Consider the following 20,506-nt stretch of genomic DNA (forward strand, 5'->3'; position numbering starts at 1 on the left):
CCGCAATTCTGCGAAATCCAGCCATTATATTCATTAAAATAATTCCGGATTATTCCCGCGCCGAATACAATTACCGGCTAATTTATTGCATCGCGCTTAATTATTTGGACAGAACCAGATATGATTCGGGGAAACCATGACAACGAAGCGTACGACTGAGCAAAAGATACACTGACACGCCAGTGTTGCCAATTATTTAGCTAATTTTAATACTAAAGTATCATACAGGTAATACTTATAAAGAACTAGCGTGTACCCGCGACTTCGTTTGCGTCGAATTAATCATTTGTAATGGTGATGATAAAGCAAAGCAAGAATTTCCATGCATTAACATACAAACTGGATAAAATTTTCTCACATTTATGTCAGCATGAGAAAAAACAATATGGCGATATTATTATATAACTTGGTAATATTTGAGGGGTAGTTTCATCTCGTTGGAATCTGACTTTCGAAAAATCCGTTTGCCAAAAATAAGCTTTTTTACGTCAAGCAGTTTAAGCAGAATCGTGGTTAATCAATTACCCAGCTTTTTGGAACACCCTTAATAATTAATAAATTAATAATTTTTTAAAAAAAGACTAACCGTTTTTTAAATAACAAATATTGTAATATTTGAGGGTTGAGGGGCGTTTTCACCCCCTTGGAATTTTAGATTCGAGAAACACCTCCTTATCGAACCTCTACACCCCACAGTCAATCCGTTTGCCAAAAATCAGCTTTAAACGTCAAGCAGTTTAGGTAAAATCGTGATTACTCAAAGGTCATATTTAAGAAACACCCTGTATAATTTTTTAAAAAATCTTAAAATATGTAAAACAACAAAATAAAATATACGTGTTTAAGAGTTTTTCCGAAAAACTCACCGGTTTTTAAATAAAAAATATTCTAATATTTGAGGGGTGGTTTCACCCCCTTCGAGTTTCGAAAAATCCCTTCTTATCGAACCTCTACACACTAAAGTCAATCCGTTTTCCAAAAATCAGTTTTTAAGTTAAGCGCTTTAAGCAGGATCGTGATTAATCAATGACCAGATTTTTCGAAACACCCTGTATACATTTTTTAAAAATCTTAAAAATATAAAAAAAAACAAAATAAAATATACGTGTTTAAGCGTTTTTTTTTTCGGAAACTTGACCGTTTTTTAAATAAAAAATATTGTAATATTTGAGGGGTGTTTTCACCCCCTTGGAACCATCCCTTCTTATCGAACCTCTACACCCTAGAATCAACCTGTATGCCAAAATTGAGCTTCTTACGTTGAGTGGATTGAGCAGGATCGTGATTAACCAGTGAGTCAGTCACTTAGGGATTTTATATATTAGTATAGATATAGATAATAATAATAATAGGCAGTGGCTTTGGAAGTAGCAGGATACAGCTTACTATAGCTGTGTTACAGCTGTTCGGTATACAAGGAAGGTAATGTGGCTAGCTTCTTCTTCTTCTTCTTCTTACAGTGCCATACTCTATATAGAGCGTCGGCTACCTCTCGCATGTACTTGTGATGTGTGTCATCAGTGTTTCACAAGTACACGGGACCTACAGTTTATCGCCGAATTCGAACGGCACTATTTAAGAGGATATACAAGGCAAATATACTCAAGGTGGTTTGCCATTGCCTTCCTTGAGGTGGCGGCTCGTTGGTCGTTCTATTTAGATAAATAAATATTTTTATTTAAATAAATAAAGCGACAATCGACAAATAAAGCGATCGAACCCAGTACCTTCCGCTCCGCAGATCGACACACTAACGCTGGAGCTACCGCCGACCCTGTGTGTTATGTTGATAGCACTACAATTCAAATGCCTATTATTACCTTGGGAACAGGGCCGGATCTACCTAAGGGCTGTTTGGGCTGCAGCCCAGGGCCCCGAGGTTACAAGAGGCCCCCAGACCCCGCTAAAAACAATAGGCGATAATTTGAATTTAAAAAAAATCTAAATTAAAAAAAACCACCATAATTTTTAATTACTGCACTCATTACAAAGTATTAGCGTATGCAACGATTATCTTCACTGTTTATTTATCAGAAAACTATCAAGTTCATTGTTTATTTTCAGAAAAAAATCAAAGTCTTAATTTACAATAATGTCTGGTCGAAAGTATAAAAGTGGAGCTGAGAAACACAAATTACAGCTAGATTGAGAAAAAGGAAGAAAAAAATGTGCAAAAATTGGGACTTTTCTCAAATCAAAACATAAAAACGAGGACGAACTCGCTGAAAATTCATCAACAAGCGCCAAGGAAGGGATCTTATCTGAAGATAATCTATTTGAAGGGGAGTAAGCGAGTAAGGGAGTAGCAAATCGCAACACCAAGAAAAAAAGACAAATGATGAAAATGTGCAAAGTTTTGACTACCAGCAACCCTCTGATCAAACGGAAACGATATTGGTGTTCAGCGACAGGATGGTAATACAAACACGGAGACAGAGACACGGATTTGGAGAATACCTATTAATTTTGAATTTGAGAAATATGTTGACATGGGCTTGTGGCCAGAATTGCTAAATAATGATTTAATGACATCCTCTCACATAAAATGACTGACTTTCAAAATAAAAATCCAAAAAATATATATTCAGCTTCTATAAAGAAATACAAGGAACAAAACAGAGCATTTTGAAATAGCCATTTCGCTAAAAAATGAAAAATGGTCAATCACTGGAAAGATCTTGGCTAACATATTCAACAAGTGTTTGTGCTGTTTTTTGTTTGCCTTGCAAACTTTTTTTTTAAACCTCTTCTCAATACACGACTGGAATTTCTGATTGGAAACACATAGGAACTTGTTTAGAAACCCACGAAAATTCTAATGAACATAAGAAATCAATGTTAGTGTGGTTGACACGAAAAGAAAATAAATCTGTTTTAGGCAAGCAGCTTCAGGAGTAATTAAGAAAAGAAATATATTATTATCAGAATGTCCAAAAACGAGTAATTGTAGTGGTAAAATTTTTGAGTATAAGAGGCTTAGCATTTAGAGGTTCCGAGGAAGTATTTGGTTCTCCACATAATGGTAATTTTATGAGTCTGGAGCTATTGGCAGAGTTCGATCCATTCATTCGTGAACACATTGAATATCGGGAGCTGCCACCAAAACCGATAATATCGTACTTATCAAAAACACACAAAGACACAAAATATTATTCAACTGTGATGGATTCTACACCAGATCTGTCTCACAATGATCTGTCTCACAACTTGCTATACAATAGGTATACATGCTATACAACGATACTGTTTTCGGGGAAAAGTATATGAAAGATGTGTAGCCTTCATTAAAATTAGTAGTCATACTGCCTTACATTTATTTAATATTCTACAAGACTTTATAGAAACAAATGGATTACTACTGAGGGGGCAATCTTATGACAACGCTGCCAATATGGCGGGTCACTACAATGTTTTTTGACATGGCTATAATTGAGTACTTAGGTAGGCCCCTAAGTAGTTTCAGCCCAGGGCCCCACAAATTCACGATCCGCCTCTGCTTGGGAATATGCATCGCAAGTACTCATTTAAGGCTGAGTCGACCTAGGTCCTCAAGCTGAACAAATTAAACAAAGAAAATATAGTCTTTCTACTGTGGCTGTACCAGGGGATAGAATGTAATGATAAATCAAACGATCTACCTAGAAAAGGAGCGAACACTGCACTAACTGGACAAGCACTGTCCTGCTTCCTAAGTGGAAATCAACTTAAAGCGGAACTCAAGAACCTGGAAGACTCCATCCGTAACCTGGAATGGAAATGCACCAACGGTCTAAGACACTCTAAAAAATTATAAAAAAAATCCTTAATTTGAGTAAGAATATAATCTTCGGATTATCACGGGGTTTTTAACAGGACCCTGTCTCCAGAATGAACACCTCAATAGATTGAAACTAAGAAACAACGGCGAATGCAAATTCTGTGGGAAAAATGGACATATCAGAACACCTCATCACTGAATGCGCCGAGACGACAACCATTCGTGCCATACTTACTAACTGTACAACTGATATCGGAGATGAAGAACTAACCTCTGTAAACCGTCTTAAATACTGGCTTTTGTCAAAGCCCTGAGATTGTATTAATGTCAGACTGTAATAACTGCCTCCAATAGAGATGAAGATTCCACCTCCACCGTTCTTTTTTCGGCCGTATGATTCGGTTTTTATGATAATAATTAAAACAATTTATTCCACAGTGGTTGGCAACACTGCGGTACAGAAATTATTTAATGCTGCTGCTGTTTACGACGAAGCGCGAAAATAAAAAAAGGCGCTCTTGTTAAATTTACATTTAATTATATCATTGTTCTGTTTAAGATAATTAGTAGCTACATATACATGTATAAACTCACAACAAAGAGCGGATCTGACCGTAAAATATACAGAGTGTTTTATTATTCAGCATTATTAGCTTAGGATGTACGACTTTAAGAATATTTTCATTTGATAAATGACATCTTGAAAGATGTAAGACTAAAAGCATATATCATCACATCCTGTATTAAATCAAATGACAAAAAACTTTCAACTTACTGAAAATAGAAAAATTGAATAGACACAAATGACAATGACAATGTCCAAAACAACATTATAATAATTTTGGTCTTAACCTGTCATCACACCAAGCATTAAATTTGACATTTCAAGGTTTACATTCCATTTTTACTCAGAAGATTTGATTAGATTCTTGATGTGTCTATTGGCCTGTTCCATTGCGACCTGTTCAGATGTATTGTGGTTTTCTTCTGATGTCTAGGTTACATTCTCCAGTCCTATCATTTCTAAAAAGTTTAGCTACTTGGAGACTAAACCCTCCATCTTTGTCTATTATTAATCATTGCATAATACAAAAAAACAGCACATTTGCCAGGCTGTCGCACTGATATAAGATGTGTTTCTTCTTCAGATTGTGCACATGGCTTTATCAGTCAATCTTTAGATGTCTGAAGTTTACAATACCTTGTCAGTAGACCCAATACAATGGCGGATGTTCTAGAATGAAATGCTCTAAAAGTCTCTGTCATCTCGTCTGTCTGATGGAATAATTTTTTGTGTTTAATTGAGGTAATTAAGAAAAACAAATCCACCTCTCTATCAGTCCATTTAAGATTAAGAAGATTCGTCAACATATCGAAGCTATATTATAAATTTTAATAGGTACTATACAAACTGGTTATTTTGTCACTACTCCTACATAAATAGTGTTTCAAGTTTGTAATATATGAGTATTTTTATTTAATAAAATACAAAATACTATTGTTTTATCCACAGCGTAAGAAAGGTAAAACCTGTAATAAGCAAACAGAAGTGACTTATTTTAACCATGAATCACCTTTAGTGGTATTAGTAATAAACGCTGACAACCGTAAAATCCATCATCTATTAACTTAACATACGAATGCAATAAACATGCTGCGATTATTGTTAAACGTGTGACTGACCTGTTGTAAACAACGTTCTATAGTCATTCTGGGAACAAAGAAACTCAGTCACAAGTCACAAGCATCGCTTTTGTCCATTTCTTGATTTGATCTCAATACCAAGAAAATCAGAATCTAATTCTGTTTAGTTTTTTCTTTTAAAAAATATTTTAAAATCCTTCTGCGATACTGCAAGAGCAATTATAACAATGACCACAAAACGATAGAAACAGAAAATAACAGAAAAATTCAGCAGGACAGAGGCGAGATTGAAAACAGTTCATAGTAAACAATTCGGTAAAATTTACAGCAAACCTTTTACAACAATGTCAAAAAGACTGTCAAAACTGTCGTAGGCCTACTACTACTACTACATACTGGCATTACTCGCTGACGAGTATTTGACACGCATCAGAAAATGGTTATGCAAGGCGTTTTCTTTCATGAGCTTTTCTGTGACAGAAAAACCCGATACAATGCCCTACGTGATGTTATACGTAATATGATACGTGAGGTTTTCTCTCTTCCGCACTCCGGACATTCAAAAATCTCATTGGTTTGTTGCCTCCATAAAGTAACTAAAATAAAAGAGTGTTTGAAAGGTTGTCTAACTTGACCATAATCAATGACTAAAGAATATAATGACATGTAACGCCCCTATACGGGCTGCAGCAGAATTTGTGACCTTTTTTTTTGTTTTAGTGGGAAACAATGAGTCTTCATTTGGTCACCAGCGACAATTTTAGCGATTTTTAATAGTTTGTGTGTAGTAAACTTTGTATAAACTTTATTACAATGGTGATTAGTTGTTCAGCTTTCAAGTGTAAAGCCCCGTTCTCAGAACTGCGTCGTGTCGCTGGCTACACAGTTTGACATTTCAAACAACCAATGAGAGCTGTACTAAATTTAAAATTGACAGCTGTTTGAATTTTGTACAAATCTCATTGGTCCTTTTGACGTGTCGCCCGCGACACGACGTCGTTCTGAGAACGGGGCTTAAAGCAGCAGCGATAAGAAAGAGCCAGGAGTTACCTTTCATAGGTAAATAAACAGTCCACTCCAGCTTTTTAGCGTTTTCTTATTGAATTCGATAATTATTCTTCAATTTCAATTAATATCTATATGTACTTGATATGTGCTATACGTCGATACTAGTTTTGTACCTTTTGCTAACATTTTAATACGTTTTTTTCGTAATTAATTAGGATGATACACCATAGGCGTAGTCAAAACAATTATCAAAAAATATAAATATTGCTTCAAACAGCTAGGTTAAGAAAAATATGTGCCACGGCACTGTCTGATGGCATCGTCACAATTTGCTCTCGGGTGTTATTTGTCCTTGGATTCTTTAGTCATTGGCCCATAAAGTAACTAAAATAAAAGAGTGTTTGAAAGGTTGTCTAACTTGGCCATAATGTTGCATAGTTCAGTTAGGGCTCCAAAGCGTCGCCACCTGCTACCTGTCACGTGTCATTACAAGAATGACAAGTGACATGACAGCAAATTATTTGTATTTTGCAATTGTTTACAATTTTGTTTTGAATTTTGGAATTTTGTTATTATTTTGTGTAGCATAAACTTTGTTTGTTTGTTTTGTGTTTGTGCGTACAGAAATTATGGACGAAGTTTTATTTCCCGAGGAACGAGAGACCTTATATTTCTCTATGATTTGAACTTTATATTTTGTGCTGTGTTTTGCCATCATCATGTAATATTTTGTTCAGCCGATGATGTGATTTGAACACGATCCAGGAAAGGGTATCATGGAAAGCAAGTTCGATATGTAAAGACATTGCCCATCTCTGAACTCTGTGAACGTAAAACGAACTGACTATAAATTTGCGCCTTCATTTAATAGTGTTGAACATTTGCTACATCAACTGAACTTCAACTGCTGACTGCTGAGTTTATAAATCCAACTTAAAGGTGAATTAATTTTTGATGATATCTTATTTAAATCTTTATCTGTTATAATAGCATAGATTGCAAACCCTGCGATCTTATATGCTTTGTTAGTGGCGTTGTTAAATACGTTTTATAATACTATAGGTAAATCGAAGGGTAAATCGCTGGTGTATTTTGGTGGTGTACAAGATGTTGGCATTTTCGTGGCATTATTGGTATTAGTACTAAATTATTTGGCATTACCTTGGCATTAGTGTACAGAAATTCATCAGGAGTTTACCCCTCGAAGTTAATTCAGCATATATGTTTTATATTATCAAATTTAATTTAGCATTTAACTGTAAGCATTTGAAAAGTCTACAATAGTTTATACTTTTCAAATATTCCGTTTTTAAAAATAAACTTTCGTTATATTTTTGCAGTTTTAATTTCGTAATATTTTAAAAAATACATAAAATTTTATATTCATATTTAAACAGCCCGCCTTTTTTGTGGTAGGCAATGCAGATACCTATTTTACCGATAACGTCTGTCATATTTCGATTAGTTCAGTTAGGGCTCAAGGGTGCGCTACAATCGATCCTCGTTAAACGTGTTGCCTACTTTTGACTATGGAAATGACAACTCTTTTATTTTATATTTCTCTATGCATTGGCCATAATGTTGCATAGTTCAGTTAGGGCTCCAAAGCGTCGTCACCTGCTGCCTGTCACGTGTCATGACAAGATTGACAAGTGACATGACAGCAAATTATTTGTATTTTGCTTTGAATAAGAAGACTAAGAAAGGAGCATAATGCTATCCATGTATTCATGCATGGTGGGCGGAAAAACCACCATAAAAGCGCTCTAGGGTGGGGATCCTTGACAGTTCTGTTTGACGATTCATTTGACACATTTGAATTTGATTTGAAATTTTGTGGATTTGTCAGTCTTTACGGAGCTTATTTTATGTTATTTATTATTTATTCAACTACTGATAGTTGTATAAAGGCAGTAAATCTAGATGGAAATTGTGGCAGAACTTAAATTAACAGTGACACTATCGCGATTTATCGAAAAAGATTCTAAAATAGTTGGTTGTGTAGCGTGCGGTAGATCTCGGCAAAAATTGAATGAAATAATGGAACAACTTTTCGCTAGTAAGTGACTATATAATATACATACGTGTAGTAAACCGATCATTTATGAAATTCACTTAAATTAACTAAATTATATATTTTTCTTGCATTTTAGCTTTTATTTATTACTTGTCAAAGATATGTCAAAGATTAGATGTCAAAGAATTTAGATACGTTAATTTGACTTACCTGCTTCAGTAGCGTATCGGATGTTTGTGTTAATAAATACTTATTATAACTTATTTATTTTTATTAGAATTATATATTTTTATAACAATTTTAATAACTACCAACATTTATTCACAACGTAAAATAAAACAACAAATTATTGAGTCTGCCCCACGTCTACCCTACATCATAGTTTTACATTTTTTAAATAAAATTAGAACGACACTGATAAACCGGAATTTAAGTCGGCCATATTTGAGGCCCATCGCGGTGTACCTAAGATTTTTGATATGCTCCTTCCTTAGTCTTCTTATTCAAAGGTATTTTGCAATTGTTTACAATTTTGTTTTGCATTTTGGAATTTTGTTATTATTTGGTGTAGCATATACTTTGTTTGTTTGTTTTGTGTTTGTGCGTACAGAAATTATGGAGGAAGTTTTATTTCCCGAGGAAACCCTGCGATATTACATGTTTTGTTAGGGGCGTTGTTAAATACGTTTTATAATACTACAGGTTAATCGAGGGGTAAACCGCTGGTGTATTTTGGTGTACAAGATGTTTGCATTTTTGGCATTTTCGTGGTATTATTGCTATTAGTACTAAATTATTTGGCATTACTTTGGCATTAGTGTACAGAAATTCTTCAGCGGTTTACCCCTCGAGGTTAATTCAGCATATATGTTTTATATTATCAAATTTAATTTAGCATTTAACTGTAAGCATTTGAAAAGTGTACAATAGTTTATACTTTTCAAATATACCTTTTTTAAAAATAAATTTTCATTATATTTTTTGCACATAGGTATAGACACTTTTTATATTTTTTGCAGTTTTGATTTCGCAATATTTTTAAAAATACATAGAATTTTATTTTCACATTTAAACTGCCCGCCTTTTTTGTGGTAGGTAATGCAGATACCTATTTTACCGATTACGTCTGTCATATTTCCATTAGTTCAGTTAGGGCTCAAGGGTGCGCTACAATCGATCCTCGTTAAACGTGTTGCCTAGTTTTGACTATGGAAATGACAACTCTTTCTATGGTTGCCTCTTTACTTTTTGGTTGTCGCAGTTAACTTATGCGTTGCTTCTTCCGACTAATTCTGCATGCTTATCCCCTTTAAGTTTTCGTGAAAAATATTTTTATACCTTTTCAGTTGTTGTCCGGTTTCCTCTTACCGTCTACAAGCTCACCGTACAGAAGAAATTTTGGTAGGTGGTTTTCTTGCATCCTGCATACGTGACCAGCCCATCTTAAGCAGGACTTTGTAATCATGACTTCAGCGCTCTCGCAGCTTGTTTTTTCAAGGACAGATACGTTTGAGACATGGTGGAACCATTTGATTCTTAAAAGTTGTCTAGGCTAAGGTGTTTATGTTACAACTTGTTTAATGCGTTTATGTGTCGGCGGTACGGCACCCAGATTTCGCTTCCATATAACATGGTGGAGATTATTATTCCTCGGTACACTGCAAGTTTCTTTTTTGTAGAAAACTCTGTCTTTCAATTTCCAGAATGATCTTGAGGCGCTGCTAATCCTGTGCTGAATTTCAGAGTCGATATTGACCTTTTCCGAACTGCCGAGGTAATTGAATTCCGCTACATATTCCAAAAGCTCTTCTCTGATTTTTATATAGCATTGTTATGATCTTTCGGGGGAGTGCACATCATTTTAGTTTTATCGATGAACCTCGTATGTCTAGGTATACTAAGTATACGTTTGTGCAACTAAAGCGCAGGCCTACTAAGGGTGTAAGTTATTAGACTTTCTGAGAAGAATACAACTAGAGAATCTTACACGGAGTGCAGAAAAAGACTACTTTAAGTCTGAAAAGGTCGCAATGGAATAGCCCACATCAAAAAATTTAATCTAATTTACTATTATAGTTGTGTTTCACTTCAAAAAAAAGTATTTCACTACGTACTTAAAGAAATAAAAACAAGTTCATTTGGTTCAGATAATAAACTAGATCAATGAAGTAACTTAGGCAAAATGTAAAAGTCGTGGAAATTGTCAAATTTTAAAATTACAAGATATGTAAAAATTAAATATAGTTGTGGTTGTCTAACGAAGAGGCTTATATCGTTATTAAAATACTATTTTTTTACATAAATTGAAAATCTATGTTGACTTTCAAGAAACACAGTAACAATACGACAGATTTATTAAAAATAATTAAATAACAAATATGTATTTCTCTATAATTTTGTTTATTTGTTTATTAAAGTTGTAAATACTATAATTACTTAAGTACTACTAGAATAATTAAATTGTTTTGCCTATCGATGTTTTTAAAATGATTGATTGGAAACATCCTGTTTTTTTTTAAAATATATATTTATTCTAAAAGCAAAGTAATCTGAAATAGTAAAAATGATAAAAAATAATTAATAATAATAGTTAGTTTTACATATGTTTATTAAAAACTGTTTTTAAATTATTTACATGCAAATTAATCTAAATTACAAATTAAAAGAAATGGTGGTTCTATTCTGTTAACTTATTTTATAATTTAGCTATTTCGCTTCTTTCCTATTCAAAAAAGAAGGGGGTGGGGGTAGATCATAGTGGGATATTTTTTTCTAACTCATGCACTTCGATAGTTTATTGCTAAATATATAGTTATAAGATATTAAAATCTAATCTTAGAAAGTGTGTTAATCTCTTAAAAAAGGACACTTAAGAGCAAATAATACATAAATTGATAACTGGGTGTCTTTTAACTTTCTTATGATACCCCTGTTTAAAGTTCTTTAAAGTAGCAAATCTCATTTTGTGGCCATTCAATATAAGTTGTCGAGCGGTTTGCATCTGTTCCAGAGTCTGTTCCTCGGTGCGATGTCCGATATATTTTCTTTCCCTGTAGTGAGGTACTTTCATCTGTGAAAAAATGAAAACATATTAAAACTACTGGGGGCATAATCCAATGTACCTTAAAACAAAACGATCCACTTTAACCCAATGGCTGTTATTTACAAAATCTCTTGTTCGTATTTGCTATTGTTTCTTCTCATCATTAAATTGTGCATTTAAATTACTTATATCTGTATTAAAACTTCATTAGGAACCTCGAAATTAGTGGAATAAATTAGTGGTTTCAATTATACTTTATACTTCATTCATTCGCAAGTCTAAAAAATACAAGTAAAATTACTAAGTCAGTTTTATCTTTAGAAAAATCCTAATAATTCGCTTATAAAATAATAAAGTTTTCATTTCTAACCACAATTTCTCTTGCCAGATGATAATCAAAAGCCAGAATAACATTTCTCATAAATTTTGAGGTATAATTAGTGGTAAAAGTTAAAAAGCTTCATTCAGAACCTTGCAATTAGTGGAATAAATTAGTAGTTTCAATTACACTTTATACTTTTTAAGCTTCATTGAGAACCTCGCAATTAGTAGAATAAATTAGTGGTTTCAATTTCAATTACACTTTATAATTTTTAGTTTACGATCATTCACAATGTTTAAAAAACACAATTAAAATTAATAGAATATCCTAGCAACAGCTTGCCTTAATCAGTTGTATCCATAAAGAAAGCCTAATATTCAGCTTATAAAACAATCAACTTTTGATTTCTAACCACAATTTCTCTTAACAGAAGATAATGAAAGGCCGAAATGACATTTCTCGCAAATTTTCAAGTATAATTAGTGGAAAAGTTAAAAGTTTGACAATTTTTTCTACTAATTGAAAATGTCTACCACTAATTTTGACGTTCTGAATGCTTACATTGAAATTAAAGGAACAAACTTCTACGCTAATTAAAACCACTAATTTATTCCACTAATTGCGAGGTTCTGAATGAAGCTTTAGTTTGCAATCATTCACAATGTTTAAAAAACACAAATAAAATTGATAGAATATCCAGAAACAGCTTGCGTTAGTCAGTTGTATCCATAGAGAAAGCCTAATATTTAGCTTCTTATAAAACAATAAACTTTTGATTTCTAACCACAATTTCTCTTGACGGAAGATAATCAATAGCCAAAATGATATTCCTCGCATTTTTTAATTATAATTAGTGGAAAAGATTAAAGTTTGATAACTTTTTCTAGTAATTGAAAATGTCTACGACCAATTTTGACGTTCTGAACGCTTACAATGAAATTAAAGCAACAAACTTCTACGCTAATTGAAACCAGTAATTTATTCCACTAATTGCGAGGTTCGGAATGAAGCTAAAGTGTGTTAACCTTTTCTACTAATTGAAAATTACTATCACTAATTTTGACGTTCTGAATGCTTACATTGAAATTAATGAAACAAACTTCTACGCTAATTGAATCCACTAATTTCGAGGTTCGGAATTAAGATTTTAATCCATGAAGCTTACAATAATAACAAATATGTAATAGTAAATGATTCGGCAATTGTTTTCTAGGACAATCAGTGTAATTTTACGTTACTTAATCTAAAACGTAAATACGGTTTTACCTCGCGTACTCTAATAACAATAATAATAATGAAACATTATAATCACACGGTATTATTCATATATTATAAACCGCACCTTTTCAGACTGCAGTGAGTGATTCATCCCCAGCGACCGATATAATCCTATTAAATTCTAATTAGCCGCGGTAATTTGAACGCAACGGAAAAAATAAACATAAATAAATAAAGTGAAACAAAGGAGCATCGCGTCGGTCAGTTCCGCTGCATGGCCGCAAATTATCGTGTACGTTCGAAACGATACGCCCGCTGAAATTACAACAATTAGACAGACGTATATGCGAGACAATAAAAGCCTAAGTCGCCATAAACAAATGAAGTCCGCTCGCTGGGTGAATACGGTGACTCAGTTTAATATAGTGTAGTTGCATTAAGAATCTCGAGAACAAAAAAAAATAGAATTCAACTAATAAATCATTCATTAGTGATTAGCGAGACTGGTCTTGGTTTAGGTTCAAAAAAAGCAAGAACGAGACAAAGACTAGCGCCAGATCTGCAAGACCAAGGCCAATGCATAAGGTGGGTGGACCATGGAAGACCACTGTAACGAATAAACAGTTTTTATTAGTTCATTTACTGGATAAATGAAATCTGAAATATACAAATTATTAATTAACCCTTTGTTTTATTGTGTAACATACATATTACTTTTTTTATTCTAGATGTAATCACTATTTATTAAGCTCTTCCAAACGTCCTTGCAAGGAACAGGGCTCCATACAAGGCCAATATTGTAAATCAGTCGTTCAACGTAAAACTAGAGTTGTAATAATCAAAATATCCGCTTTTACTAAAACTACATAAAAAGCTCTTTCATTTAAATGAAATATTAAATGCTTAACATATTATAATCTTCTTTAAAAAACTCAACGACCATTCTTTGAACACAATCATATTACTAAGAGTATTATATCGAAAATTACAAAAAACAGAAATTACCTATAATGGTCTTCTTGTGGGTTTGTTCTTTGTAAGGCCAAATGTTTTTTTTTAGTTAAAAAGTTGAATAACCCTTACAAATAATAATATTATAAACATAAAACATTGTTTCAAGTTTCCCGGTATGTATTTATAACTAAAAACTAAGTGTTTATATTTTCATGATTTGTTAATGTTACTAATAAGGCCTATGTAGCCTAGCAAGGCCAACCGTCAAATTTTGATTGGACTATAAGGAACCACCGGCTTTCATAGGAACACTACCGATGTTTTAACTGAAATCAAAGCAAAATTATTATTTTTTTCTTTAAAACCATAATAGTTATTAATGATACAAGTTCGATACGAACATCATAATGAAATGCGTGTAACGTTAAGCCACGAGGCGTTAGCCGAGTTGACAAGTTTCATTAAAAAGTTCGTATCGAACGTGTATCATTCAACATTTAATCTACGACGCGACACGAGGGACGATCCAAAGAGATTTGATTTAATTTAAAATATCAGAGATATCCTCATAAAAATTGAAATTCAAAATTATCAGGTGCCCATATTAGTCAACACCGTGGTAACCGTGCTTGTTGATTGTATGACTTATGCAGTTTCAGCAAAAAGCAAAAAATAATATTAATATGGGTGATTCTGATACTGAAAGTGTCCCTTCGGATATTGAAAATTCAACTCACCTTTCATCGTCTGGAATTAATTTAACCAATTGTACTGATATTATAATTAATGTTTACAATAAATATACCTATTTAGTTACCTTTTTTGCTTGTTTCTTATTTTAAAATTTGCGTGTTATTATGAATTCATAATAGCACTAGTGCACTAGTGTCCAATCATTTTTATTGCTCACAGGACTGGCTGAAGAACTGGTAACACAATTTCATAAATTGGTTCTTTTCGCACTAGAATCAAATTATTGCAGTACAGTAAAAATTCCGATGTACATTAATGTGGTTAATATTAAGTGTTTCTATGCTATGTTAATAATGTTATGTTATTTTACAGGCCTGGAAGGATTGGTGACACCCCAAGTCCACTACGCGGCTTTTAGTCTACATGAATAGGCTTTAGTCCATTAGTTTCATTTATAGGTATATGTATATGCCCTACTATTTTTTACTACATTCCATAACTACTGTATAATATAGTATATGTAGATTTTTTCGATTTTCACCTTATAAATAGCGTCAAATATAAATATCAAACTGATGCATATCGTTTACTTGTTATATTTAGAATCTTTATTTAACAGTACCAAAGTTTACAGAATTTGTCAAAGTACTGAGTAAAAGTAGATATATAAACAGGAAGATTATTTTACTCCAGACAATTATATCAACGTTATGGCGATCTATAATAATCTATTTTCAGTCACTCTGTACTTTGATCCTGTTCTTGTGCTTTGTTATTATTTTTTAAACATTTTTTTTTTTTTTTTTTTTTATTTTTCAGAGAAATAAGTAATCGTAGAGGATTTCTAAAATACTTGGAAATACAAGATTTACGTGTATATTTACATCTTGTAATGTTGCCATATTTCACAGAAATATCAATCAAGCGTAAATTTATAATAAGCAACGAGAATACCTGTTAATGTGCAGGAATATAATATTATTTCTTTTATATTTATTATACCTATTGTAATTAGTACGGCCAACTGTTGTTATAATGTATTAGAAAACATTTGGCGGGAAAAATAATACAAACGAACGTACTCTCATGAGCATCAGCTAACGACTGCCTTTATTATACCAAAGCCAAATATATACGTTATAAAACAATGTTGCCTTATTTTCTAACCTTTGAAGTTATTTACAACACACCCACTATCTCAAATGGTTAAGAGGTAAAACCCAGTTTCTTAACAAATAAGAATGCTTAATTCTAGCTAAACCCTTCGTTAATATATCTGCTACCATTTCATCAGTTTGTTGGTAATGAATTGTTATCATTCCATTTGTAATACATTCTCTAACAAAATGATAGCGTACATCAATATGTTTTGTTCGCTTATGGAACAATGGATTCAAAGCAAGTTTTTGTGCACTCTGATTGTCATTATATATTGTAACACTATCGTGAAAATCAATTATTTCACCTAGAATATTTTTCAAATAAACTGCTTCTTTTGAAGCTTCGCTAAGACCTATATATTCTGCCTCAGTACTGCTTAATGCAACAGTTCTTTGTTTACAACTTTGCCAAGAAATAGACCCACCACATAGTTTAAATACATATCCTGTGTATGATTTCCTATCACAATCATTAGCCCAATCAGAATCCACAAAACCTTCTAAATCAAAATGATCACTAGCTTGTTGAAAACTCTAATCTATGACAGCATTTGTACCTTTTAAATACCTAAGTACTCTCTTAGCACACTGCCAATGATATTCTGAAAAATTATTGTTAAATTGACTTAAATAATTTACAGCAAATGTAATGTCTGGTCGAGTAAGCACAGCTAAATACATTAAGCTTCCTATGAGCTGTTGATAAGGTAAATTACATAAGTTTTTACTTGAATTAACAATTTTTTTTTTCAACATTAGCTTTACTTTCCATAGGAGTACTAACTACATTACAATTTTCCATTCCAAAAGATTTTAAAACTTTGTCAATATAGTTTTCCTGATCTAAAAAATAGCATTTCTTTTATAATCTCTAGTTAGCCTAACACCAAGACATTGTTTAGCTTCGCCTAGATCTTTTATGTCAAATTCTAAACTCAACTTTGATTTTAAATTATCAACATTTTTAGAATTATCGGAAAAAGTAAAAAATCGACCATATACTTGCTACTAAAAAGTTAGTGCAATACTTTTAATGAATAAACAAGGTTCATGTTGTGAATGTTTATAACCAATTTTTGACAAAACTTCATTCACTCTCGCATTTCAAGCTCTGGACGCCTGTTTTAGCCCATAAACAGCCTTCTTTAAACGGTATACCTTATTCTCTTGATTTTTAACAACAAATCCTTCAGGTTGTTTCATATATACTGGTTGATCAAGTACACCATTTAAAAACGCTGCCTTTGCATCAAGATGTGTAATTTTTCAAATTTAACTGACTGCTAATGCAATCAACAGTCGCAAAGTAGAATGTCTTACTACTGGAGAAAACACGTCACTGTAATCCACACCCGCTTTTTGTACACAACCTTTCGCCACTAAACGCGCGCGATGTTTTACGTCTCCGTTTTCACTGGTTTTGCGTTTGAAAACCCACTTGCATGGAACAACAGTTGAAGAGTCAGGTAAGTTGTCCACTAATTCCCAAGCTTCATTATCTTCAAAGCACTGAATCTCTTCACACATTGCTTCTTTCCATAGCTTAGCATCGTAACTTGCCATAGCTTCTTTCACAGTGATTGGATCATCATAAGAAGTTATCATTGCATCATCGTTAGGATTTTCTTCTTGTATGCAAACATAAGTTACATAGTCTTCAAACTGCATAGGTTTTTTAATTCTTTGAGATTTTCTTACTTCCACACATTCTTCTGTTGGTAGTTCTGTAATAAAATCTTCATCGCTGGATGAAATGATTGACTCAGCATCACTAAAAGATTCATCAGTCTAGTTATCTGGCTGACTGACCTCAGCCCCCACTGAATCTGATACTTCTTGTAGTTCATATTCTATGTTTCTTGGTTTTCTTATGCTTTCTTCAATTACTACGTCTCTGCTGATTATTATTTTCTGTCTTATCGGATCATACAGTCTATAGCCTTTTATATTGTCACTATACCCAACTAAAAACATTTTTTTTATTATATTTTTTATCCCATTTCTGTCTTTTCTCTTTTGGTACAAGTGTCATGGTTTTGCTACCAAAAATTCGTATTCCACTTACATCTGGCCTCTTGTTGAACCACATTTCATATGGAGTTTTCTTCAATCCTGACACTACAGATCGATTTCTGAGATAAACAGCTGTTGCTACAGCTTCCGCCCAAAATTTTTTTTCAAGTTCTGCGTCACATAACAAACAACGAGCTTTTTCCACTATGGTCCTATTCATCCGTTCACTCATACCATTTTGCTGCGGAGTATAAGCATTTGTTTGCTGATGCAAAATTCCTTGATTCTTATAATACTCTTGAAAAAACTTCCCATCAAACTCTGTCCCTTGATCAGTACGAAAAACTTTTATTCGTTCACCTTTTTGATTTTCTACATATTCTTTAAACTCCTTGAATTTTTCAAAAGCTTCATCTTTACTTTTAAGTGAATATGTAAACACCATTCTCGTAGTCATCTTCTAATATCATAAAATATCTTGAGCCCCCTATAGATGTCACTTCCATCGGACCGCATAAATCCCCATGAATAACTTCTAAAATAGATTTTGCTCTATTGCCCTTATGATTAAACGGTAGTCTCATTTGCTTACCTTGACAACAGATTTCGCAAATGCCTGAGTCACTTTGTGATAAACTTCCTGTATAATCAAAGCCCTCAACTAAGCCATTCTTCATAGAATTCAGGTACTTGTAATTTAAATGTCCAAAACGCCTGTGCCAAATTTCTCCTGAGACTGCTAATCCTGCTACTAGTTTTGTATGTGGCTCCACAATATCTAACTTGTAAACATTTCCTACTAAACTAGCTGTAGCTACCAGTTCGTTTCTGCTATTAAAATGTTACGCAGTTTTTGTGAAAAACAACTCATTTATTATTCTTTTATTAGCGGCTCACAGACAATAAATTAGTCATTAAGTCCGGTACGTAGAATACATCATTCACTTTAATTAAATGTTGCTTATCTTTCACTAATGTCGTGAGTTCTGTGTCACCACCACATTCAATAGCTAAACTATTCTCATTTGCCACTGTAATTTCCTTGACTGGAACTTCTCTTACATTTTTAAACAATTTCTTTGAGCTGTAAGATGAGCACTGCAACCTGAATCAATGTACCAGTCTGATTTCTCAAATTTTCCAGTAAGAAAAACAGCATTAAAAGCACTAGATGTATTATCTTTACTGTAAGCTTTCTTCTCTGGACATCGGTTCATAAAATGCCCCATCTTCTTACATCTATAGCAGATAACCTCACTTTTTTTTATTTACGTTTTGTGCTTTCCGTTGTTGCCACTGTTACCACGACCGCTGTCATTTCGATGATTCCATTTGCCCGAAATGTTACTCGCAAACGCACTACCCGCACTTGACGTTGACGTCCCACTAACGCCATCTAGATGCATGTCTAACAATTTTGACTTGATTGAATCTGCAGTTATGTCAATTCCGGAGTGTTCAATTGCAATAACCATCGGTTCATATTTGTCGGTTAAACCAGCAAGCATCAAACTTCCAATAAACTCTTCAGTCAGTTTAAAAGCAGAAGTGTCTTTCTAGTTTCTGAGATGTATCGATTATTTGGTTAACATAAGACTCCATCGATTCACAATTTTCAAGTCTCAACGAAATCAATTTCCGAACTAAACTAATTTTTCGCGCGAAACACGAATCTTCATAGAGTTTTTTTTAACTTATCCCATACATCTTTAGCCGATTTAGTGTCCTTTACATGGATAAATAACGTAGGACCAACTGTTAAAATTAACTTAGCTTTGGCCTTACTTACTACAACAGAATCTGTCTCAGAGCCATCAAGACATTTCGTCAGACCCTCAAGGACGAACACATTTTCCACTGCAAAAGCCCAATCTGAGTAATTTTCACGACCCGTTAGCCGAGGAACACTAGATAAATAGTTCACTGCCATCGTGTAGCACTCAAGAATACTCGTTTCCGTATTTTTTCGCTTTTTAAACACGTTCTGGGCACATAACCTCACCTATTTGTTATAATATATTGAAAACATTTGGCGGGAAAAATAATACAAACGAACGTACTCTCATGAGCATCAGCTAACGACTGCCTTTATTATACCAAAGCCAAATGTATACGTTATAAAACAATGTTGCCACTTATTTTCCTAACCTTTGAGATTATATTTACAACACCAACTGTGGCTCAGTGGCAAGAGTGTATGCTGCTGATTATACAGGATTCGTAAAGGACATCAATGACAACCCACCTCCTCCATACAGCCTCTGAAAAGGCCATCAGGATTCAGCCATACAATGTGGGTCTCGTGTACTTGTAAAAAACTTTTGACACATCTCTCAAGTGCATGCCGAAAGATATACTAACTTCTTTATGGAGCATAACGTAGTGAGAAGTAATAAGTATTTTACTAGACACATCGTTGCTATTAACTTTTATCTCATTTTAATAGTGCAGTGTTACAAACCATGTAACTGTTATCTGATATTTTATATATTTTTTTAATTTATATACTAACGCCTCTTTGATTACTTGTTTCTCTAAGGTCCTAAAGATCATCGTTCTCGAAGATATAAATATAGTAGTGCGATTGCCGCCTATATTTGATGTCTTGTGGAAAATTATGCCGTTTTATCTTAAGCACATTAATATGTAATTAATATTAATAACATAGACAGTCACT

The 20,506-nt window shown here is 33.3% G+C and overlaps 1 protein-coding gene across 1 annotated transcript; it reads right to left on the reverse strand.

Annotated features, from left to right (window-relative positions):
• Positions 1–11,117: 11,117 nt before the first annotated feature.
• LOC115889953 lies at positions 11,118–19,822 on the reverse strand. Its single transcript, XM_030910053.1, has 2 exons — positions 19,619–19,822; positions 11,118–11,496 (listed from the first exon to the last, which is right to left on the reverse strand). Exons 1-2 carry the CDS (start codon positions 19,757–19,759, stop codon positions 11,296–11,298), a joined length of 342 nt encoding a protein of 113 aa, XP_030765913.1. The 5' UTR covers positions 19,760–19,822; the 3' UTR covers positions 11,118–11,295.
• Between the last annotated feature and the right edge of the window lie 684 nt (positions 19,823–20,506).

This window comes from Sitophilus oryzae, unplaced genomic scaffold (assembly GCF_002938485.1).
Source record: "Sitophilus oryzae breed Bouriz unplaced genomic scaffold, Soryzae_2.0 scaffold_857_pilon_pilon, whole genome shotgun sequence".
Taxonomy (NCBI): Eukaryota; Metazoa; Arthropoda; class Insecta; order Coleoptera; family Curculionidae; genus Sitophilus; species Sitophilus oryzae.

Bases quoted from the DNA above. Each gene is read 5' to 3' on its own strand.
- LOC115889953 (XM_030910053.1), bottom strand. From the start codon at position 19,759: ATGGCAGTGAACTATTTATCTAGTGTTCCTCGGCTAACGGGTCGTGAA. The intron at 11,497-19,618 runs GTAAGTAAGGCC...ATTTTTTCACAG, and splicing joins CTGAGACAGATTCTGTTGTA to ATGAAAGTACCTCACTACAG.